This window comes from Amphiura filiformis, chromosome 8 (genome assembly GCF_039555335.1).
Source record: "Amphiura filiformis chromosome 8, Afil_fr2py, whole genome shotgun sequence".
NCBI classification, from domain to species: Eukaryota; Metazoa; Echinodermata; class Ophiuroidea; order Amphilepidida; family Amphiuridae; genus Amphiura; species Amphiura filiformis.
In genome coordinates, this window is record NC_092635.1 from 28432989 (window position 1) to 28459435 (window position 26447).

Here is a 26447-nt window from a genome sequence, read left to right on the forward strand (position 1 = left end):
AAAAATGACGAAGCTGACCAAAATTTAAAGCGGCACTTATAAAGCAGAGATTATCATCTGCCTGTTTCTCTATTTTACCTCCCTAAATAGCGCGGCATAGGGGACTATTATGCCGAATGCCGATTTTTTAATTCGGGCAGAGTAGCCGTGCGCGTTTTAGGATTTTTCGCTATATCTACTGAAGATAGCATTTAAAATCTCATCCCGATTCATTGCATCTTTCTACTCTAGAAGTAATGTTTTATATTATTTTCTCTAAATTGTTACTTCATCATGTAGCGGCGAGTTTTTTCTTTCTAATACATCAGTCCCGATCAGAAAGTTTAAAGCGATATTACAGATTCATCACTTTCCGCATCTGCCTGTTTCTCTATTTTTACCTCTTCCTCCCCCCTTTTTTTAATAGTAGGCCTATTATAGCGCGGCATAGGCCGAATGCCGATTTTTTGTTTTTATTCATGCAGAGTAACCGTGCGAGTTTTAGGATTTTTTTCGCTATATCTACTGAAGATAGGCCTAGCATTTAGAATTTCATATAGTCCCAAATTAAACCAAAGCAAAATGTCGCAACATTTGACATTTTAATTTGATCTTCAGAAGATAGCACACCAGTAACATGATTATAAAATATCGCTTTAGAGTTCATATATCACTAAATCCGACTGTGAAGCGGTTTCCGGTAAACTTTGCATGAAAATTCTAGAAAATCTGTACAATATTAACAATTTTAGTGTTGAAAATCGTGTTTTACTAGAACTTGTGAACGTGATCTCTACAAATTTGAAAAGAAAATGCGAAAATTTGAGTGATATTTACGATTATGGGCGCATGAACAAACCCGGGGAACAAACGTGGTCAGAACGCGGTTAGCAGTCGGATGTAAACACGGGAAAATGTGGCCTTTTTATATAGGCCTAGCACTAATTTTCTCAAAAATTAGTCGGACCTAAAATGTGTAGTCATTTTCAGAAATGTTATGCAGAATTTTGTTCTAGTTAAGATGATATCAAATAGGCTATAGGCCTATATTTCAAAGTTGGACGTAACTCGACTTATGGCCAAAACGCGACTCCTATTTAGCACGTAAAGTCTCTGGAAAGCTTTTTTGTTAGCCTATGTGTGACCTCGTTCAGCAGACAAAAACGACAACCAACGGTCATTTAAATTTGAGCTATTATCTGCAGTTGATAGCAAAATCACACGCATCCGACAAACTCAAAATGACATGAAACAGATAGAGAAATGTACTTAAAAGCTTTAGGGCCTATTTCAAAGTTTGTTTCAGCGTCATACGGCCGGTAGGCCTATTCGGTTCTTGAGATATTTCGATTTTAATATTAACCATGTACTAAATCAATGCAACAGCTCTTTTTAAAGACACCGGCACCAGAATCGAGCAAATTACGGCATGTCTCGACACATTTTCTTTTAGTATAAAAATCAGCACTAGGCCGAATGCAAAGCTATAGCCCTAGGGGGCCTAAAGAAATGTTAAAATGACGAAGCTGACCAAAATTGCTATCTTCAGAAGATAGCAATATTGAGATAAAACCCCCTAAAGTAAAGGAATGCCAAAATAAGTGACAAAACTCATAAAATGAATGATGCTGTTCAAATTGAAAAACTGTGTTTCAGATGGGATGGAAAAGTAAGAGGTCCCGCCGCGCCCAGAGGTCCCCACCCCCGCGGTAGCCTGAATCCTTCTGGCCTCTAATGGCGGCGCCTCAATACAGCACAGTGGAGCGGCCGTGCGTGAGTATTCGAGGACTGGAGGATCGAGTCTACCCCCGCGGTCCCGACAAAATTTTTCTCCTGGCCGCTCTGAGTGGTGCTCACGGTCAAAAACGGGAAATTATCCGATGTCAGCGCCCTTGCAACCGGAAGTTGTTGTGGCAGTTGTTGAATAGTTGGCTGTGATTGTGAATTAGCAGTAATTATACGATAACCACGCAACCGTGTAATTTATCTGTTATTAGATATAGGTCTACTTAACATGCTTAACCGGTATTCGTGTGATTTGAGACTAGACTAGCTAGCTGCGCTGTACGTACGGCTGTATTTAAATTAAAAACGGTGGGTAAGCTTAAATCTATTTTTCAAGCACAAGACAAGTTGATGTGTACTGTTTTGACTTTTGATATTGTTGTCTGTTGTTAATTTATTCTAAATGTAGAGTGTAATAGTCACGATTATCGCACTTTCAGTTTCCCACGCGTTTGAACGGGAATTGGATTGCCTACTTTTTCGATGTCTAGTGAGCAAATTTTTTCAATATTTTGAGAAAATGATGTCAAATTTTCTATTCTGTATTGTTTGGTAATAATGTCTTTTGCCAATAGTATGTTTAAAGTTGTAATTTTGTGTTTTTGATCGCAAAGATCGGATATTTTCGTTCCCGATTCGAATTCTGAACCCTTCGCAAGGGTGCCGATTTCGCAGAACTTTGACGATAATTTTGCCTTTTGGACACTAAAATGCTTTCGATCCTTAATTTTGTTTCAACCGAGTCTTAAATTAGCAAGCACAATACGGTTGGTACCACTTTTATATACATTGATGAAATTTTTAAGATTTTTTTTCAAGTTTCTAACCGGCGCAAATCGTTAAGTGTGTATTTCCCATTGACATCCAAAATGGCGTAAGCCAGTCCTCAATATACATAGGTACGGCGTATATAGGACTGGCAAGCGAGTCTAGAGTGTAATCATATGTTCACTATGGTTCAAGGACCACAATGGAATTAAGTGTACTGTTATGTGTACTTTATGTGTTTTTATCCTCCCTTGGTATGAACCTAGTTCACCACGTAAACTTGTATGGCTCAAAATTCGGACCGCTCGCCATTAATCAGTTTGTGAATGAGGACATCGTATAAGTTCCTTGTACTAGTATGAACCTATAATTAATAAAGTGAAATGAAATGAAATGAAAAGAAGTTATCTACCTCAATTTGAGTATTGTCGCACGGGCTTAATGTGCACAGTTCACCTATGCACATGATGCATGATCCTGGAACCTAGGATTAATTGCAGATATCAGAACCGGTGTCGGTGGTGGTCCCCCTTCTCTTTTCGAATAGCTCTGACACTTCCAATTCCATGTATAACATGATTAGTCCGAATAATCAGACCCAGAACAAAATATTAATTTCTGACATGATCCTGTTCTGGGTCTGAACTGTTTCCATATGAAATCTTGATGGCAAATAGGACAAAAGAAGCACATGGTTCTACTTGACAGCTTTTTAATCCCTATTCATGTTACATGTACGTGAATCATGCTAATTATTGTGGACCATCCTTCTGATACTTGAGTGTTTGGACAAGCAGAACGGTCTTTTGTCTACCTCTCTGTTTGTAAACAAACCAGAAGGTCGAAATCGTCCTCCTCGCCGAATACTGAAAGTCAGCGTAATAGTACGGCACTAGTATAACATGTAGGTATGGCAGGGAAACCTCAGTTAACACATTTGCTAGTCAGTCAAAATGGCCTAAACCGGCAATACAAATTTACATAGAAATTTAGAAGAACCGCTTGCTCAAGGAAACCTTCATAAATATGTTGTCTATACTTCATTTGACCCAAATATATGATTTTTTTTGGTGATGAGAGACTCACACATGGAATTTCAGAGGATTTTGATAGCAGTTCCATTAAAAAAGGTGCTATCGTCATGAGACTAAGATCTAGAAACACCCCCGTAATGCAGTTTTGGGGAATTTTGCTAGCAGAATCTTTTTGATGAAAGTCAACCTTTGACTAGATGTAACTTTGCTACGGAAAGTGCTATGACAAAAAGGTTTTCAGTGTTGGCTTTCTTTACTCAAAGGCTTTAAGTTTGCAGTTTGATGGCAAATTTGAATTCACCTGGCATACCTATAACATGCACAGGGTTTGACTCACTCTTCCTGTACACGGGAGTGACTGGACCAACAGCTTTATGTGACTTCTGAATCATGGACGTCGTACATACACTACCTATATCTGCACGTGCTAAACAGTGTATCGGGGTGTAGTTCCAATAATTGAAACTCCCGGCTCCGACCGGGAGTTCCAACAGGTGTTGTGTATGCAGCCCTCGAATTAACCCACGGCACCGACGGCATATTGCCGTGGGTGCCCACCCCCATTGCCGCAATGCCCTCAAAATATGTCCTTTACCGACGGCAGTCACTTGCCGTGCCCCTAAATGAAGTTGCCGTGGGTGCCCTAGCCGCCAGCCCTATCCCTTCATTATAAAATCATTAACAAGTACTGGTTAAATCCCGCAAAATTGTGGAAAATTAAATCGAAAATCTTGAACACGATCGCTATTTTGAGCATCGTAACCCAGCTATCAATCACAGTATACACAATAGTTTGTTGTGAATTAATATTCATTACCCGTACGTAAGCTTACATATTCAGCCAATCACATCGGCTTTTAAACATTATCTGGTTGCTAGAAATCTGACATTCTGATTTCATTTTCTCGATTGGTCAGAGAAATACCTCCAACGTACGATCGACCAATCAGAAACGCTGTTAGTAACTAAGACTCCTCGACCTCGTGTTGTGAATAAAATCTGAGCGCTGGGCAAATCAATTGTTCTCTCGATTATCAAACATCGACTTCTCATTGCAAACCGATGGCGATACTCTTCCGGTCTCGTCTTATCTTGTACATGTGAGCCCATCTCTAGATATGTTTTGCACGAAATAGTTTTTATCCCGGCGAATTTTATCAATATTATTACCAAAGTTACAGCTGTTTCATCGCTGTTTCGAGTCAGTTTTTTAAGCAATCAGGTTAGTTTTAGTGTAAAGTTGAGAGTCGAATTTTACTTTGGTGTCGAATTCAGCTGACGGTAATGCATCTATTCGCTTTTGAAAAATTGCCTTGGTGCCCTTCTCAAATTTTCAACAGTTGCCTTGATGCCCTTTTGAAATATTACAAATTGCCGTGCTGCCTTGCCTTTTCAGTGAAAATCCACGGCAATTATCAACTTGCCCTAAAAAAGTTGCCGTGCCCCTTAAAATCCTTAATTCGAGGGCTGGTGTATGTGTTAAATATAGGTATGCCAGGTGAATTCAAATTTGCCATAAAGCTGCATCATTTTATATATCAAATTAAAGCCCGCGAGTAAAGAAAGCCAAAACTGAAAACCTTTTTGTCTTCTACACTTTCCGTAGCAAAGTTACATTTTGTCAAAGATTGACTTTCATCAAAAAGATTCAGCTAACAAAACAGCATTTCGGTGGTGTTTCTACATCTTAGTCTCATGATAATAGCAGCTTTTCTATGTGGAACTGCTATCAAAATCCCTCTAAAATTCCATGTGCGAGTGTCTCATCACCATAAAAAAATCATATATTTGGGTCAAGTGAAGTATAGACAACATATTTATGTAGGTTTCCTTGACCTACCTGTTCTTTTAAATTTGTAAAATGTAAATACGTATTGTGTTCTAGGCGAATTTGGCTGACTAGCAAATGTGTTAATTAAGGTTTGCCTGGCATACCTAGTTTATATGCATTTAATGTGCATTCACATAAGAATGAGCATAAGCCTAAATACCGCAAGGACTCACCCTGCGGTGCATATAGGCTCCTTCGCCATGAAATAGAAATCACGCCCAGACAGAAAGCCCCCCCACGAAAATCCCAACAAGAATTGAGGGTCTGTGCCCTCAACTGCTGGTGGGACCTCCATGGGAGGACACTCTCAACCCGCACCCAAAATTCTGATTGGCAAGGAAGCCCATATGCATCACTGGGGGTAACCTTACAGTAGGTAAAGAGGGAAAATGAAGACAAAATATACAAACTTTTATGAAAAAAGCAAAATTTTATACATATTATATGTGCCAAACCATTTCCTTTGTATTTTCTATTGTTTAGCATTATTGTTACAGTTAGCATTAGACCAGTTTAGTTCATGGGTTAGGGATAGGCATCAGCATTAGGGTTAGGATTGAGAGTGGCATAACCAGTGGGAGCAGGATTAATATTAGAACTAGTTGCTAGGATTGTACATGTATGGTACTTGTAAACAAGTCAATACCATAGCTAGTTTTTGAACCAGGGACCTCATGAGGTGAGAATTCTAACCACTGATCATACCCCCTTTATTATTATAATGTTTTCTCTTTCACATTTTGTCAGAAATACAGGTGCTTCTTATATTCTAAATTATGGATAAGACATCCAAGCAACATTCTGTGTGAGTGAGGGGACTTGGCTAGAAAGTGACTTAGACAGAGCCCGCAGAGGTGAACTGACACATTTTTTAATTGCGAGCTCTCTTGCCACTGGCAATGGATGAACTAAAGGCTAAAGTTCTCCAGAAGGTCAAAGGAGATGTACTGGCAGCTGATATAGTTTGGAGTCTGTTTCATTCTGCATTGCAAAGTTATCGTCATGACAGTGTTTTGAGACCATTCCCAGCAGACTACAGTGAGGGTGAGGGAGAAAAAGACTTCAAAGCACTGGTAAGATTATGTGACCTATTCCCACGAAATGAGCGTAAAGTCGCAAGTTGGCAGTTTCGAGACCTTCCAATTGTTAAGTTGATGTTATTGTTTGAAGACACCTGTGTAGTCAGTGGTACGTTGTATGTCCTTTGTGAATGTGGACATAATATACTGTACTCTGTATTTAATTATGTTCCCATTCACAAAGGATATGTACGAGGGGGTATCCAAAAGTTTTTGACATCACCCAGAAGGAAACGAGCTATATCGATGAAATTTTGTCAGTGTAATCACTGGTCCTTATGTACATTATGGTCCAAAAAATGGTCTCATAAGGGGCCGTCCATAATTTTCGCCATTTTCACTTACGCACAAAGCGTGACGTAACTTTTTACCCCCTCCCTCCCTCGAAAGTTACGCACAAATAAAATGGCGAAGGATTTCCACGAGTAAGCCTACTACTAAATATAGCAAAATTGAGATGTTGGGTTGTGGCGCGATTAGGTTTAGGGTTATGTTAGTATTCCAAGAGGACAGTTGGTTCTAGATTAATGCTGTTACAGATAAGTTGAGAAATGCTGAAATAAACTTTTTAAACTATGTACATGTATGTTCATGAAAACGAGAGCCGTCAATAAATTAAAATATAGCTTAAAATGCAGCCCGAATCTAAACTAAATGACGTACCCCCAAAATCTGCTGATCATCCAATACTCTCTTTTCCACAAAGAACCCTCGAGATCACATCATATATGGGGGGGAAGGGGTCATCCCTTTGGCATGTTTGTGTATGTTCTTGCAATTAAACTATGGGTTTCATATCTTGAGCCTTTGAGTCTTGAGACTTGAGCCTTTGCTGCCATTGATACCAGTGGAGAAAGAAAATATTTTAATGCATTTTGGGATGAAATAAATGTAAAATAGGACCACTGTGCATACTAGACTCAAAATTAATGAGAAAATCATTGTTTGCATGTTATAGAAATTGTTAAAACGAATTTAGTTAAAACAATTTCAGGTCAATTGGTTATATCTTAGGAATACAATATTGGAAAATACCGTTAATTTTTCACTTTCATTTTTTTATTGCTGAAACAAATCGCCATTTTTCTTACGTACACATGCCCAGGATTTTTACCCCCTCCCTCCCCCTTACGTACACTTTGTACGTAAGTGAAAATGGCCCCGAAGAATGTTTACTTTCTTTACAGGTGGCGCTAGATGGGCAGTAGGTGCATAACCTGCAAGATGGTGAAAATTGAGGCATGCAGCATGCATTTGAAGGGTTAGGCCTACAATGCTCAGAAAATCTATGATGAAATGAAAGCTATCTACGGTGATGATTGCCCATCATATGGCACTGTTGCTTTTTGGAAAAAAAATCCAAACTGGTCACATGTCCCTCACAGATGAGTCAAGAAGTGGATGTCCATCACTTTACGGATGATGCGGCCACAGTAAAAAAAACTCAAGAAAGTGGAGGATCTTATCATGAAATGGATATCGCCTACTGCCCATCTAGCGCCACCTGTAAAGAAAGTAAACATACTTATGAGACCAATTTTGGACCATAATGTACATAAGGACCAGTGATTACACTGACAAATTTCATCGATATAGCTCTTTCACTTCTGGGTGATGTCAAAAACTTTTGGATATCCCCTCGTATACATGTACCACTGCCAATTAATTGAGTGCAACATGATATGAACAGGTAACAAATTTGTCAAGTTGAAAATTTACCAATTTGTTCTGAGGATGTTCTGTGGATATTGCCCACAGCTAGCGATTTACTGTGGCACCAAGTGATCAGATCAGAATTAAGTGCGCACCTTGACAAGTGTGTTGCGTGTTGATGAGACCGCTGTTGTCTGTGACTCTACCAAAATCAACACAATCAGAAACTGAGTAACTGACAAATAGGCAAGGCATCAGCAGTCAATCAAACAGGGTGGATGTAACACTGTTAACCCATTCATGATAGACAGGCCATTGTAAAATATGAAATAAAAGCATTAACTTGAATAGACTCTTAACAGAAATCTAATTCACAGAGTAAATGCATGTAAGCAATGATACCACAGTATTTTGACGCCAAATATTGAAATATTGGCGATCCTGACTTTTAGACCACCCGCGCTATATAGGGCCCAAATATTACTATTTCATCAAGGTTTAATATTCTAACAAGCTTAAACTAAAAGTTTCATCTAAGGAGTCAAGCTTTAAACTATTAAGCAAAAATATCCAACAAGCTAAAACTATTTTTACCCGTTTTTTAACAAGCTAAAACCAATTTTTGAAAAGAAGCTTAAAACATCAATTTTTTCATTGTAAAAATCATCTAAAAAATCTTTAAAAATACAATGACCTACCTAATATTACTAATCTATGTTTCCGATGATATCCAAGAAGCTAAAACATTGTGAAATAGGGCAGGGCTTTGAGTAATGAGGGAAATTACGGGTAAAATACATCATGTTTTTTGAGAAATTCGCCATCTTGAATAAATGCAGAATTGCGTCACGCAGTAAAACGATGTCAAACGCGCTTGAAAATGCATGATACGCTAGCGTAAATTACCGTCAAAACCAGCATACATCAAGCGCTTGTGCTACGTGAAAACTTCGGAGTGGCATCACCGGTTTTGTTACCAGCTCTTTACGTCAAAAATAGCTATAAAAACGTGAATTTTGGAACAAAATAAAGCTTGTTCGATGGAATAAAAGGTATGTTTGTACAGTTGAAAACATGTTTAACCTTGTTGCGAAAGTTTACTATGACAAATTTGCAATTTGTACCTTATATAGCTCGGGTGGTCTAAAAGTCAGGATCGCCGAAATATTAGTGGGTATCGGCCTTTGGTAAACCCAGGTAAAACCTGTTTTATTTACATGTAACGCTACAATCTATTGTCTGTCCAATTAAATTAGACACCTAGTTTTTGTTACTTCTTTGAAACATTATACACTTTCAAAGAAAGTCATGAAAGAAAAGTGTTAACATTCGCTGAGACCTAACGGGATTTTTGTGTTTCCAAAGAATTGAGTAAGAGTTTACCAGAAATTCTATTGAAATTGGAAGGTTTTTGCTCAACACTTTAAAAATAATCCAGTAGAAGTTGGGTACCATTATTTTGGAAGGTCTCATTATACAGATTTGTAGGTATGGTGATTTTGGATAGTGAATGGATGAATAGTAAATTAATTATACTCCTCACCAAAAACATTTTATAAAAATGGAAAATATAATTCAGGTCATAAAATGCAGACAGTGTTTCTAATTGGCATATATTTATTCTTAGTGTATTAACTTGGTGATCCCAGCTGTCCCTCAACCAATTACGAGCAATTACAAGCTTTTGGCTTGGCACAATTCTAAGAAAATACAAATTGTATGCCATATGAATGTTCTGATGTTATTGGTGAGGAGTATAATTCACAATACACTCCAGACGCATAGTAACTTGCCCTATTATTTGTTATAATGCACCAACTGTGACATCTTTTGAGTTATAGAGGTTGTGCATGAAATTATTGATTGGCTCCTAACAAAGGATTTGAACCGGTGTCCTTCACCGAAATCATGGCACAGTGTAGTTCATTCAATCAAATATTGTCATCAACCTTTTTGATCGTAGTGTATTTGTTATGCGTGTGACGACCTCTCGTGGTAGATTGCAAACATGCTTTTGTTGAATGCATTTGAGTAGACCGCCATTATTGTGAATTAGTAAAAGGATCAAAGAAAAAAGGGTGTAATCACTGATCAATATGCATGATTACAATGTTCAAACACCCCTTACTGTAAATAGATTATCCCATCAAAAGTTTCAAGTCATTAGGAATATTCGGCTGGACCCAGATATCTTGCTGTAAATTGGTAAAAATTGAATAAAAGTAGACAAGGAAGAATATTTTTTTATCGCTTTACTAATAATTTCTGTTAGGTCTGACCGTGTTTAGCAACTTTTCTTTCATGACTTTTTGCCAAAGTGAAAACTTTTTGAAATATATCCTAAAAACCGGGTGTCTAAGTTATTTGGACAGACAATAGAGTTAGCAGTGCCGTAAAAGTATGTAATATTTATTCATACAATGTATACCTGTATCTTCAATGGCAGTGGCCATTCTGTGATTTCTGTTTCTATGGTCCTCCCAGATGGGAATGGGTGGAAAAACCAAGAAATTAAGAGATGAACAAAGAATAACAATAAACAACCACTAATATATTTTGTGCTTATTTTGTTTAGACTGCTGTATCAGAGGAGATTCCCAACTTGAAGATGTTGATCAAAACCAGTAGCAGCACAAACAACAAGACATTGAGTGAGCAGGCATGGAAGCTTCTTAGTTGGGCTGTAGAAGATAAATCTTTCACAATCAAATCTCTAGATAAGAACAGGGTAAGTGTGTTGCCAAATCAAATTGGTTTGTTATGATCAAGACAGAATTAATAAGACTATTTTAGGTTTCATCCGAACTTGTCGATCAAATGGTTTGTTTATGATTTGTCGCAATGATTGAAGTTTCAGAATTCTGAATGCAGCAGATCACATTGTGCGCTATAGTAATTTTCTTAACTTTCAAACATGCAATTGCAAACCATCTCAAAAGTTAGGTCTGAACTGAACTTAAAGACTCCATGTCAACAATGCCTAGAATAGATGCTTTTTGCCTTGCCATTCTCTGCGATTCCTTTCTCATGCAGGCACCAGATGAATCAACCTTCCATTTATATGCTACTAACCAATCACAGGCTGTGGGGAGTTGATTGTCAGACACAAACTAGTATTTTTTAATTTGGTTCCAATTATAAATTGTTTCACATAGCACAAGTGTTATGTTTGTTTGGTTGTCAAGTGATTATTTCCTCCAGAAATGCTATATTGTCTTGTGCAATGCAACATGCGACAATAATACATGAGCAAGACTTTCAAAGTCCCATAGTATGCTAAATTTAAATCAAGGCCATATCCACACGTATGATATGAATAATGAAAAGTGTGTTTTGCTGCCCTGCCCATTGTGTTGTGCACTTAAGCAGGGCACTTTACCTCATTTACCTCTCTCTACCCAGGGGTGAAATGGGGATCTGTTATGAATAATGTCCATTGAGCGCTGCTCACAAGTATGAGCATGCCTTGGGTATTTTATGGCATTCTAATGACAGCGGAATAAATGTAAAGTGCTTTGATACATGTGAAAGGCACTGTATAAACATTTATTTACAAAGCATGTTTGAGACAACTACAAACATAGCTATACATGTATACGAGTTCAAAGCACAATTTAAAACCAATTTTGAACGGTATTAACCATAGCTGTGTTCAATTTGAAGCAGGATTCTTCCATGATGGGCATGGGGAAATAAAGGATCAAATATCAATAGAATGATTTTGATTTACAGACAGTGGTTAAGATATTCAATAGTGTGTGAACAAGTTTCTCCATTGTAGCACATTGGATAATTTTACACCACAGATGGTATAGAAGAAGAAGGACTGGCATCTCCTTGTATCGTAATTGTTACATCACACATGACACACCCAACGAGCCAAGTCATGGTCAGGATTTGGTCGGCCTTTACTGGGTCCCCGCAGCAACAAACTGGTGTTGTGACTGCCCAATTGGGTGGATTAAAGCCGCTTAAAATTCAATGTTAGATTCTTTTGTGTTGTAAACTGTCATTATTCTTTTGTCTACATGTAACACAGGTGATAGAATGCAGTTTAAAATACCCTCCAAGACCGCATCATTTCACATTTTAGGTGAGATGGAGCCGACGGGGACCCAGCTGTGGCTGCCATTGAGGTGTAGGAATGTGTGAAATTGGATTCGTCTATAATGTGATCTTCATGTTTTTATTTATTCAGTTTGACAGAATTCAAGAGTTGACAGGACAATCTAGCTATAAAGTGAAACCTACTCATGTGTTTGAAGTCCAATACCAATCAGCAGCTAACAATAGGTTTGATCAACTGTCTCAAGATAAAGATATCATGTATGCTTATCATGGCAGTAGACTTGAAAACTTCCATTCTATACTACATAATGGTTTACACTCACATATGAGTAAGGTAAGTACAGTAAGCCAAAAAATTAAGGTACCAGTTATGTTTACCTCCGTATATCCTAAACAAAGACAGATATGTCATAATTGGAACCAGCAGCCAATAGCTCCATCTTTTAGCTCGAATTTAAGACCTCATTTGTTGAAATTGTTCAAGAAATAAAGACACAGCAATCCAAAAACCCATGGAAGGTGCCACTTTAAAAGTTGCAGTTTCTTCCATTGCATGCGCTATTGATTTGTACACAAACCGTTCGCGAACAAGGGAACTAGCGCCGCGCTTGCATTGATTAGCACGTTAAAACTAGCGCCATGGTTTCATTGATTAGAACACAAAAGTGCAACTTTTGATTTCGTCTCTTTAATAGGTTTTAGATCACCGTTTCTTTAATTCTCAACCAATTTCAACAAATAAGGTCTTGAATTAGAGCTAAAGAGTTCAGGTATTAGCTGCTTGTTTTAATTTTGACATATTTGTCTTTATTTAGGATATACAGGGGTGAACACAACTGGTATCTTAATTTTTTGGCTTACTGTATAGTGTTAAAGTGGTTGATAACTATGAAATAAAATTACTGACAAAAACACTAAAATCTGAAATGAACACTAAAATAAGTAACACTGTAAAATCATAGCAACTGGAATACCACTGAAAAATGTGATCATTTCAGTGTGATTTGTGAGTTTCAGTGTGATCAGTGGAATGACCTTTGACATTAATTACACTGAAACTCACTAGTCACACTGAAATGATCAAATTTTCAGTGGTGTTTCAGTGTTAATTTCTGTGATTATTACAGTGTTACTCCTTCAGTATTTGTTTCTGATTTTAGTGGCTTTTTCAGTGATTTTATTTTATAATATGTTGTTATAGTTGCAATTTTGATTAAATATGAGAACAAATTTGCAGTGATGTATGTAAGTGTGTTGATATGATTTGAGTACTGGTCAGAGGAATTTCATTGGATGAAAATTATAGTATTTAAAATTTTAATTTGTGGGCAAAAATGTGCAGAGATGTTGAATATGGATGTTTTAAGAAATGATAATTGTAGCAGTTTGAATCTTCTGGAGAAACTCCAGCACAAAACAGCGATCCCCAATTATCATTGAAATAATCTTGAAAAATATACATTCAAGTACATGCCAAATCATAATACCCATTACAGGGTAATACATGCTGCCAGTTATGACCCAAGACTGAATTTTGCACAAGAAAATTAGCCTGTAATGTTTGAGTTTCCAAGGTTTAGATGAAACTAATTAAAAAAAATAAGCTATTTTGCGTGTATCTAAATGTATTCTATAGTCATGTATCCAAGGAAAAGTCTTGCTGAAGAAGCATGTTTATCATACTAACATACATATCTATTTGATTGTGTTTCAGAAACCCTTATTTGGAGAAGGAACGTATCTCTCTAGTGATCTGTCTGTATCCATGCCATATAGTCCTATAGGCAAAGCATGGGATCATAGTCTAATGGGTGGTAAATTAAGCTGTGTTGCTGTGTGTGAACTAATCGACCATCCAGATGTTAAATGTAGTACAAAAGCAAAAGGTAATGCAATAGAAGGGAACAGGTGAGGTTAGTCTCCTCCGCCGCCATTTTACTGCTGCTCACACTCCACACAAACCATCTGCTATTATGAAAGACAGATAAAAAGATTTTATCGCGTCTGATGTCACTGTCAATTACGATCCTTGATTGGTTTACACAGGTTAATAGCGCGTAAAAGGAAGGCCGATTTATCTGGTGCTGGTCGGAGAAAAGGAATAGCAGAAAATGGCGAAAAATTACGTACTTTTACAAGACAAAAAGCAACTTTTCTAGGCATTGTTGACATGGTGCCTTCGCGAAAGTTTCCTACATGTACTATAAAGACCTAACTTTTGAGATGGTTTGTATATTTGAAGGTGCAAAATTAACAATAAGGAGCCCGGTTATACCGCCGCGTTCAGCAAGTCATCATCACGACACTTGTAAACAAACCATGCTCGATTTTGATTGACAGATGACGTCAGACGCGATAAAATCTTTTTATCTCTGTCTTTCATTATAATGTAAATTTTAACATCACTGTTTCTTATTGGCTATAAAGATCCTACACTGTAGAGATATATCTGCAAACTTTCCAGTCTTTGAGTTCAATACTAAATTGTCGTTGATGGTCACAACCACAGACTACTACAGACCATGTATCAACAGTCAAGGGTCCAGTGCATTGTATGCTGTGAATCCTTGCATATGAGGGCCGATTGTTTGATTGTGCCATGTCCATTAAAAGCAGTTAAATTGGTCTGAATTTGAAAGAAATGTTGTTTCCTTTAGGCTTCCACATGCTGACTGCTACTCCAGGCAAATACACCATCTCGGGATTAAAGTGTCTTGTCTCAAGGTGGGAGTAATGCCATGTTCGATTTTGTAATTGCGGTTTAGAATCGGTGTGTTAAGCGCTTGCGTCACCAGCGTATAGACAAAGCTCCCTTCTACGTGTGCGTATATGCCCGCTGGATTAAGTTGTACACATGATTCAAGTTTGCCACTGCGAAATCTAAAATGGTGTTACTCTCAACTAGAGACAAAACATACTATAGCAACATAACATTCAAATCTAGACTATTTGTAACCCTAAAAACAAGGTTTTTAAACTCACATCTAGCATCCTCACTTGTTCAGATCAACTTTATAATGTTTCCATATAATTATGTAAAAGCATGTGACCACTCAATTAGGTGGTGAATTTTTTGTACCATGTTTATAATATAAATGACAGCAACCTTTTTCAAACCATAATACTTTCAGGTGAGAGTACTGGATCTCAAGCACCGGACAGTCTAGGAGGCGATGTCCCTGAGAAGTATTATGTGGTCACAAATAATGAGGTGGTTAGAGTCAAATATCTACTTATATTTGCAGATAACCTCTCTAGAAAAAGGTAACTATAAAGTTGGTTGACAAAAATATGAATTAAATTCTGGACTCAGCAGTGATTTTTTCCAGACTGCGCAGAGACTTGACCGCCCTCAGTCGTCAACCGTCTGGATTGACGACTGAGAAAACTACGTGGAAAAAAAGTGACGGATTTTGCAACAGGATTCCTGTGGCATAGAGCCTGCGCAGTTGTGTCCAAATTGACCTTTTGACCGAGTTTGTTGTTTTAGAAGTTCAGAGCGCGATCTTGTCACAGCGGCGCGGTACAGCGACGCTGGTACACGGGCGCCGCTAGTCAGTCGCGCAACGGCGCATAACCAAAGTCACATTGAATAGTTTTCAGAAGTCCGTCATGATTTGGGCTGTAAGATAATCAGTCGTCACTACGAAGCATGACAGTACATGCGAAGTGTAGACGGCTGATTGGAATTAGTCTACGGGGGGGGGGCCTCTTCTTACCATCACGTGACCAAACCATCAGTCAAGTCTCTGTGCAGTCTGATGAAGACCAGGTGAACAGGTCGCAACGTTACTGAAAAAATTGTTGGTGAGTCCAGAATTTGATTCATATTTTGTCTATTTTATACTACTGGATGACTCAAAACATTTATTCTAAAGTTGGTTGTTTTTCTAATAGTCAGATGTCAGTGTGCAATTTAATTTTAAGTGGCAATGGTTAACTGCACCTTTTCTTGTCATATTGGTGGTGTATTTATTTATTAATTACAATAGGCTAGAAAGCCTGGAGAAACTCAATAGTGAAAACACTAAATTAAAGGGATGCCCATTACATCAAAACAATGTTTTTACATATATATGTGCATTGCATAACTGTGGAAAAATTGTAGACATTGCTAAGCTTTCAAGTTGTGAATTTCAAATGGATAGGCAAAACATTGATCCATTTAAATAATCTCTTATGCATTACACAACAAGGTTGATAGATCATTCCGCATCTACATACTCACAAATATCTTACTCAAAGGATACAGCATGTTGGCTATCTCTCAAAATCAATACCGTAAAAATTTGATAGTTAGCATATGTGCTTACTATCAAGCACTTTTGAAAACATGAAATTGTACCAAAGTCCAGCGCTTTACCACCTGAGCTAATGGGGTTGAGACACAAATTTGCAAGTTTACTTGTTCGTATGTAACTATGTGTTTCGATGATTTGCTTAAAACCCTTTACACTTTTGTGGATGGGACTCTTCATATTTGCATGTTTCAAAAGAGCTCGATAGTAAGCACATATGCTAACTATCGAGTTTTTACGTTATTAGCGACAAACAAACTCATTTAGCTTGATTGCATCACATATGTCTATGTTGATGCCAACAACAGAACCTTTTGACTTTATTGTATACATGTACATATGGAATACCCTGAGTAAAGTTAACAAACTGGGCACAAATAATAAAATCTTTGCATTTGTAGTTATTTGTATTTTAAAGTTGTTATATGAATATTTTTCAACAATTTCTCTTTTCTTTCTATTTCAATCTCTTCACAGATCAACTCAACAAAGGTCAAAGGTTATGACCTTTATATGCAGCCATCTGTTTGCCTTGGGCATACTTGGTTATCTTCTAGTACTTTTATTTATTGGCCTCTTAAAATCAAGAATCTTCCAAAGCTTTTATAGAAAATATATGGGCTACTCATGATGATAGTGGTTGACCTTTGCTGAGAAGTATGTGTGTGATGCCCCGGGTTTGATGACCAATTCCATGACTGGTTGTTTTCCTTCAATCCATTCACCATGGTAAAAAGTGTTTGATATGGACATCAAAATTATTTACCGTATTTAGTCAAATAGTCGCCCCCTCAAATAAATACCCCCACCACTTGTTTTCAACCAAGATGTTTAAAAAATGCTGATATTTCCATGCTATCTTGTGTAGTAAGCTTACCAAGTTGTCCACATGGTCGATAATACCGTCAATAATTGGCGAAAATCTGGATTGGAAACCCGGAAGTGAACCAGAAATCAGTGTTTCTAGTTCATAGTTCGTCATTTGAGCGTGAGTTTTAAGTTTACCTAATGATTTTAACAGGAATTATCGTTCTAAAATTGACCTTGAATAAACGCCCCCCTTTGGGAAAATGTAACGCCCCCGGGGGCGTTTATTTGACGAAATACGGTAAGTGAGGAGTATAAAAATGGCATATCCCACATTTTTGGGAAAATAGAGGGTGCTGCTGAAAATTGTGAGGGTCAACCGTACAAACATGAAACATCATGAATGTAACTAAGTCAAGTTGTAAAATGAACATTTTAAGAAGTGAAATTATTATACATTGTAATAAAAATTAGCATACAAAAGTCCTGTTTTCTCAAAATGACATAAAAGTGGGATATTCATTTTTATACTCACCCATTGGGCTATTCTAGAAATTAAAGGCACTCCCTAAAGAAGACATGGGATTCCCAAAAATTGTCACCATTTTTTGCTCTGGGAATTCCTCCCCCCCAAAAAAAAAAGGTCATTATTTTCACAACCCTAAAGAAGACATGGGAATTCCCAAGAACAAGACACTTTTTTATTTTAGGCTTGGGAATTCCCAAAAATTTTGACAAAAATTTGCCTGTCTTCTTTAGGGACACTGGGAATTTCAAATTTTTTAATCATTTTATTGTCAAAATGGGAATTCACATTTTTTTGGATACAAATTTGGTTTGGGAATTCCCAAAAATGTATGGTACAAACTTACATGTCTTCTTTAGGGGGTGCCATTAATTTCTGGAATAGCCTGTTATGCCAACACAATTTGTGATAATATTCTTCAGTCACAGGAAAAAAAAAGTTCGATTATACACTTCACAATTGTACCAATGCATTGTAACAATTTGTCGGTTGCAAGTTGCAACACATACTGATCTATTTGATGCAACACATCATTTCACATACAGAGCTATAATACCATGTGAAAAAGTGTTACTGAAAAGATTGCTTAATTAATTTTCCTTGACAGGGTATTTTTATGAAGACACTTGAAAGTTTGGTGAAATTTAGTTGTCAATGTTTTAAGTAACATTACTGGTATAATCTTTGTATGTGAAATCATTTGTATTTAACTTACAGCTGTGTGTGTAATGAGACCAACAAATTTGGGAAGGTGTCTGAACCAGTGATTATGATTGTCCATCATGTGTGTGTTGATATGTTCTTAATTTCTTTTGATCTACTTTTACATTCACAGAACCTTTTCAGTAACAAAGACCTCAATTTTGACTGTTTCTTGTGTAACCTGCTTGTTTAAATTGATTGATAGATAGCTGACTAGCTAAAATATTTCATTGGGATCACATAATTACATGTATATGTAGACCAAAATCAGTATTTTGCCAGGATTGTATCCCCATATCTTTAATACCAGATAAGGTTTTATTTTCTTCAGTTTTTGCCTTATTGTTCAGTGGAAGTATTACTTGAAAACTACAGAAATAAATGCCGCTTGAATGTACTAATATATAACATATACACTACTTAAAGAGTTAAAGGATCAGAGTTATTTATTTGCATTTTCCATGAGTGTAAGTTCATTCAATAATGTTTTTGGGACAGAACATTTGTACATGTACCACTGAGTACTGAAATCCCATGACATTGAAAAATCCTTGTCATACCTCAGCACCCTGAGAACAGAAAAGATAAAAATGAATTTCAGGATTGTCAATTTCTGATCCATTATATATATTGAGTAGTGTAGTAGAATCTTTGTAACTTTGTATATTAGTTTTCCATTCAAGGCAGTGACATTAAATTGCATAAGTTGACTCATATTCTCCAATGCAAAGATGACAAATTGGTATATGGATGTGGCACAGGTGCATTAATGTCAATGCCACAATGAACAAATATGTACTGAAGGGAACTAGAGGGTTCAGACTACTAATAGGGATGCCCACTGTCAATACAGTTTCCACTAGAACGATTTTTCATTCACTGTGTGCGTAGACTCACACACGTATTGTCTATGGAGAAACTGATCGATACAAGAAATCCCAGGCCTGTTAAATGGCGTACATGACTTGTTTTGATCCAAATGTAGGCCTATATCAGGGTGTTTCAAGAAATTCCTGATTCCACCAGAAAACATTAACCAAACTTTTTCCTGATTGGTCAGTAAATAGAGAGGACCTTCCTTCATGAAGAGATCAACTTTTTTATTGAAAAATTTAATGAGATGAGAACTACAACAGGTTGAAGTGACACCATTCCGTGCATCAGGTGTTCAAACGCAATTATCTCCGAATTTGGAGTGAATCAGACAAGCAAACTTACATACTCATAAAATTTAACTATTTTTGAAGACAAAATGTGTAGGATGTTAAGAAATTTAAGAATGTTTAAGCCTACATGGTCCATCTCAAATCATGCACTTCCCGTGCACTTCTCACTACCATGTCCATTTCATATGCTATCCATTATGGCTTCCATGCACACACAGTGTATTGCTCAATGTAGTAAAGATAACCTTTGAGTTGGAGCAAATTTCTCAAAATTGGTAGTGATTAATGTTACCAAACTTATGCCATGATGAAATATAATAATTTTTGAAGATAAAATGTGCTGACCTTAAAAGATTGAACACTGTTTAAGACTACCGCTTTTCATTTGAAATAATGCACTTATTGTTCATCTCCTCTATGGAGATATTTTCCATGGCGGCCATCTATGATCATGCTTGAGGTTTCACCAAACAAACCATGGGTTTTGAGGTCTTATATTTTTGTTGTATGTCAACAAAATCGATTAAATTTTCAGGATGATCTTATTTTCATGTTGTTATAAGCAAATATAATGTTCCAGATAAACTAGTTAATAAATACATTAAGAAAAAGTACCTTAAAGTTGCACTTTCTGTTAGTATTCCTTGTTGGACTTTAACTTTTTAACATGTTCTAGCAGCCCTATATAAAACCGTGACACTTTCGAAAGGCCATATCTCTGGAATGAAACGTCCGATTAAGATTATTTAAACGCCAAAATGTTTCTTTCATCAATTCCCAGCCAATAAGTTAGGTCTGAATCAATTTAAAAGTACTTCAATTTTTAGTGGACATGCCTACTACTAAATGCACATTATAACGTGGCTTTTGGGAAGTGTTTTTCACTCCTGCTACTTCTGTATGAAGGAAACTTAATGTGAAGTAGCGATGAAGTAAATTAAATATTTTAATCTGGACTTATTATACCCTACAAGATTCTTATTGCGGCCACCTCGCCAAGGTACCTGACTGGTGCACACAAAGTACCTACATAGTACCAATGGTGCTACTGCACAGAATCCCCTGGTACTGCACAGTACTAGCTGAGAACCTTGGAAACAGTGTACCAGTGCAGGCGGCCCCAATAGGAACTAGAAGTAGGGATGATGGATATTAAGTTTTCTCCAAATTGTAATTTAAATCTTCCAATGCAGATGTTTTGATCATTTGATTTTATATATCATACATATATTTTTGTCTTCTGATTCGTTGAAAGTATTCCAAATGACGTGGAAGTTTTACTATTTTCAAACAGGTCATAAAGTTGCACTCACCTGTACTAAATGTTTACATGTGTCAATTAGCATCTTCAACAGATTGTAGTGCTGTGATGAGATCCTGTCTACTTCTGGGATAGTCCTTTTAAATATGTAGTCACATGAGTCCTCCAAAGACATCATAAAAGATGTAATGTTGCTTGCCCCTCCCATGCAGTTATGTTATTCCTAACAAAAATCTAAATCTTATCCTTGGTCTTGATACAGTTTTGGATTTTGAGTTCTTATATTATGAATTAACCAGGACTAATCATCACATTCCCCAGGGATTCAATTTTAGTGAGGATCAGATAATCAATTCTCGCAATAATTCTCCAAAAATTGGTTGTGAGAATCCAAATTGATTTGTATACAACATGTGGGTATTAGATGAGAATCAATTGATTCTATTGCTACGGTAATTAATCCTGTTACATCACTACTTCTATGGCGAATTGGGACAACCAGGGGTAAACACCCTACTCTTTTCCAAACTGACTGTGATATACATGTATAGATGTGATTCTCTATATACGGGGCCAACAGCTTAACATCCCCTCCAAAGGACAGAGTGCACTCATGGTTCATGTCCCAAATTCTATATGGACCATGGAGGAGAGCAGAAGTCTGGATTTAATCTACAGATGTTGCCAATTAATGTCACATTTTGTTCCCAAATCAATACCCCAGCAAGTTATGACTTGGGGATTGAACACAGGACCTCATGCACCAAAGGCGATTAACCATTAAGGCACGCTTTAATGGAGTGTATGAGTCTATCCACTCTATCGATAGCAGGAAATAACTTGCGACATCATCCGCATAATTTATCTGCATAGTTTTTAAAACTGAAATGGGCAAGTACATTGGGAAAGGTTTTTTGTTTGAATTTGAAATGTAAAACAATGGTGCAACACAGGATAAAACGAAGGTCAATAATACCACTGAAACCAAAATTCTGAACTGTTTTCTTGCCATATCATTAGTTTTTGAACCTATTCAATTAAATAGTACTACTTAGGAGGTTAGGAAAATTCATAGGTTTTGTTGATAGGGTACCAAGAATCACAGTGTAAGATTAAAAGGGGCAAATTGTTAAAATTACACTGCAATGTAGTCTTGCCAGGTCAGATTAACATTGTACTTTTGACACTCATTCAGGGGGTTTTAATTGGGGAACAGCCTGAAAGTTTGGTGACGTCCTATATAAGAAACTGCTTTCATTAGGAGGCTGACCCCCCGCTGACCCCCTTCCTCCCTCCCTGTAACGCGAAGTTTGAAATATTGAAAATTCCAACCTCAAAAAAGATCAATGTTGACCGATATTTTTGCAAATGTAATCTGACTTTTTGACCCCTCCCCCTAACAAAAGGACTTTTATTTATTGGCCATTGTAGTGAATACATCATACCTTAGTTCCTGGTTCTCTTTTTGTTGTGATCATTTTTATTATGGTTCTAAACACAGATAGCTTGAACCAGTTGACCTGGCAATGATAGATTTTGACTACAAGGGCAAATAGGACATCATCAAACTTTAGGTTTGTTTCCTTAGTTGACCAGTTATTTTAGTTAGTTACCACAAATTTATACGTGTAATATGCATGTTTAAGCATGGGGCATGATTCTTGGATTTAAAAATCCAAACATTTCAATGTGTTAAATATCATAATGTTCAGATTTTTCATTTTAATAGGCACCTCCTTGTTTCATTATTTTGATTTCATCTTGTGGTTTGATCAACATGTGAAAATTGATAGCGTTAGGAAAATTAGATTGATTTTCCCAGGATATATATAGCAGATTCAACCCATCGTGGGACATTTTTCAAACAAATTCAGGTGATCATGCATATCATGCTATGAATGACTGGCAGATGATTGACCGGCAGCCTGGATTTGTTGGAAAAACATCCCACGATGGGTTGAATCTGCTATAGTGATTTCATATTGCGTATCATTTTTGCTTGAAAATGTAATTTTTTCAGGATTTCTCAAATAAAAAAACAAAACAAAATGCAGCCAAGTCTACAGGACATATAACTTGTTTTTTAGCCTTATTATATTGTACATTAATAATTTCTTTTATTTCCTTTTGAAATATGTTTGAAAATTATTTCTTTTTGAAATGTTTCAAAAGATCAGAATTGCCACTGAACTCATAATATAGGGTCTTTAACTTTTTAAGTTCCCCCTAATATTTTTTTTAATAAATTGAAAAATCTTTTACAAAATGTAAAACGGTATGTATAGCCCTATTTGTTTTACACATGTTGACCAATTTTTAGCGCCACACATTGCGTTCAGTCACAATGGTAATTGTGTGAGAAAAGGGGCCGTTTTAAAAGTTGCATCTGAGTCATGTTTTCTTCAACAAAACATGAATAGACCTGGCCGTATTGTTTGAGAATTGAATCGTATGGACTCAGATGCAACTTTTAACACTGCTTAAAACAGTCTCCTTTTTTACATGAATCATTGTGACAGAACGCAATGACGTGTGACACTATAATTTGGTCCATATGTGTACAACAAATAAGGCTATCCATACCTTTTTAAACAGTTGCATTTTGTCAAATATTTTGTGATTTATTTTAAAAAGTATTTAGTGGGGGGGGGGGGAACTTTTAAGTTGTGGACCCTATATTGTACATAACTTGTATCTCACATGTGCTCCATGGAAGTTACTTACTTGGAAATTGTTGATATTTGTCAAATAAAATATTTATATGAATCTAAAATGAATGTGTTGGCTGTTCATATTTGCCATCATGCTTTGCGTTCAGTTTTAGTAGTTATAATTAGTGGTTTTTTTGCGGGTTCGGCGTCGGACAAGTTTTGAACTTTTTTGAAGTTCAAAACTTGTCCGACGGCGAACATGCTAAAAACCCACTAATTGTTATGAATTCCTGTCGTAAACCCCTATCCCACAATTTTTTAGTAGTTATCTTGAATAATATTGAGAGAATAAAAGTATTGTTTTCTCGCCTGATAACACAGGATAGCATTATTCATCAGCTGAATTCAGCTTTTTTTACCGAGCCATTAACACACTTCTATAGGCTATATCTTGAAATAGATTTTGTTTTTCAACTCATGTTATTGTGTTTTCGCATGCTTATTTGTACACAACTTATACGTCAATGATTCAGGCTTGCTTCTAATATGATCTGGATGGAAGAACCATCATGATTTATTCACATTTCTGTCAGCAATACATTCCGATAATTATATATAAATTATGAAGTTGAAATTGTAATGTAAGTACAATGACTCAAGGAATAGTTGACTATATTTGGAAGCTACAAACTTCAATGCATAAAATCAAATAGTCTTTATATGAAGAGTTCTGATGCAAAACTGATATATCCCCATTTTTCTCAATTTGAGATTTTAAACTGGCCAAATTAATATGAAAATAATGTGCTACTTCTGATCATATTTTCCAAATTTCAACTTGGAATTTTTTAAGTAGATTGTCTATTTGAAGCCAGCATTATATGACACCTGTTAGTGGCATTATCTCTTAGTTTGCAAATATTGTCTATCGCCATTTGCATCTGTACTCTTCATATATGCAAAGTCAACTTTGTATACTTTGTGCATGCCATTTGCCATAGTGCAAGTGGTTGAGACAAATTCATGACAAGTATGCCACCAGTTTCAAGTTTTTTGACGGATATTAAAATTCCCAATAAGACAATACCAGCTTTATGTGCAATGTTGAAACTTTGTTGCAAAGGAACATTCTCAGCATGATATACATCTACACTTTCCCCTAATACGGTTATTTCTTTATGCAAGTATACACAGAATTAGACTATTGTCAAGACTTCAATGATTATTCTGCACGCTATATAACGCCCAACTTGAGACAGTTTTATTTCCCAGACTTGATACTAGGCTAACTCTGTATAGTATAGTTACATAAGGTAATACCATTAATATTCTGATATTTGCCATATCATGATGCAGATATGTGACACAATCTAGCAAAATGTGTCAATTGTTATGCAATACTATTTCTTTCTTAAATATTGTCTATTCAACCAGCTATAATATGCTGATAACTGGAATTTGGACTTGCAGGTCCCAAGATATGTATATTGTCATGTTGTATACAACAATAAAAAGATGTTTTAACACTTTTTTTTGGTCATATTAAAATCAACTTTGTGAAAATTGGCTCATATATATTTCTTGAATGCTTCACAAATACAGTAGTCGGTGTTAAAAACAAGGCTGTCAAAATCACTCTGGGCCTGCTAATAATGCCATTCCCACAGGGACCATGGCATGTTGTAAAACTTGTCACCAAAGTTGGTAAGAAAAACTTGATGCCGACTTCCACATCAGTCCTTTCCTGTTATTTGACATTTACATGTTGTTGATTTGTGAGTCCTAGAAAGCATCACAAGTAAGCCTCAGAGTTTTGGCATATGGTGAAAACTGATGAAGAAATAGCCAGGGGCCAGGAGATTTTAAGACCTCTGGGGGCTTGAGAACGACCTTTGAATATTTATTTCCAACACTGACTGGAGTGTTCCTTTTCTTTAAATTAAAGTACCTCAAATACCGGTAAGTATAAAAAAAGGAAATAAAACATGATTATCTACTTACAACAAAAGTCTATGAAAATAATGATTTTACAGTTATTTGGGAGAATATTATACTATGAATTGTTTTAAGTTAAAACTCTTCTTGGAAACACATGTCACAAGGATACTTGTTAAGAACAGTGTAGTATTTGCAGCCTATATTTAGTTATCTTTGCAGTTTCAAGGGAAACACATTTCTCATTTTTATACTAACAACATGAATTACATATTTGGTTTGATTCTCTAACAAGAAATCACTTATTTGACAATTTACGATTTTCTAATATCTTGAATATTTTTCATAAATACAATATACTAAAGAAATTTTTTTCCACATATAAACAAATCAAATGAAATTATAATGTTCATATAAAATATACAATGTTTTTCTGAATATTGTAGGTAATTCAAACAATCCAGAATGTTTTCTGATAATTGATCTATTTAATTAAGCAATCAATCACTGCAGCTTAGTACATAACCCATGGGCACTATTGACCCCTTGCACGGTCATCTCAAAATCAGGTTCTACCCGCAAAGAGGGCGTTGTGAGTGCGTACGCCTATCAAACATGTGCTTTAATTACCGCATGTATAATAAGCTTTGCAAAAGCCTTCATGGTGCGTTGCTAGAAAAGTGAGAGAAATAAAAATGAACTTTTTGCACATGCCTTTGCAGGGAGAACCTTGTTTTGGTAGCAAGATGGCAGATCCATGCAAAGGGCGAATTGCCTTTTGTACAGTGCCCGATTTGTTAATTACATGCTTCAACAACCCAATCAAAATAGACCTGTTAGATCGAACAACCAATTTTTAGCTTAATCCCTTCAGTCTTACTGACTATTCTTACCATATCTCCCA

General features: G+C 36.4%; 1 protein-coding gene across 2 annotated transcripts; it reads left to right on the plus strand.

Annotated features, from left to right (window-relative positions):
• The first annotated feature begins 1870 nt into the window (after positions 1 to 1870).
• Positions 1871 to 17276, plus strand: LOC140158899 (protein mono-ADP-ribosyltransferase PARP16-like). Of its 2 annotated transcripts, none has more exons than XM_072182166.1 (7): positions 1871 to 2073; positions 6145 to 6470; positions 10705 to 10857; positions 12328 to 12531; positions 13912 to 14083; positions 15329 to 15461; positions 16973 to 17276. In XM_072182166.1, the coding sequence occupies exons 2-7, from the start codon at positions 6297 to 6299 to the stop codon at positions 17124 to 17126; spliced, it is 990 nt and encodes a 329-aa protein (XP_072038267.1). In that variant the 5' UTR covers positions 1871 to 2073; positions 6145 to 6296; the 3' UTR covers positions 17127 to 17276. The 2 variants fall into 2 exon arrangements, with proteins under 2 accessions (XP_072038267.1, XP_072038268.1); XM_072182167.1 differs by having other exon boundaries at positions 6153 to 6470.
• Positions 17277 to 26447: the final 9171 nt, after the last annotated feature.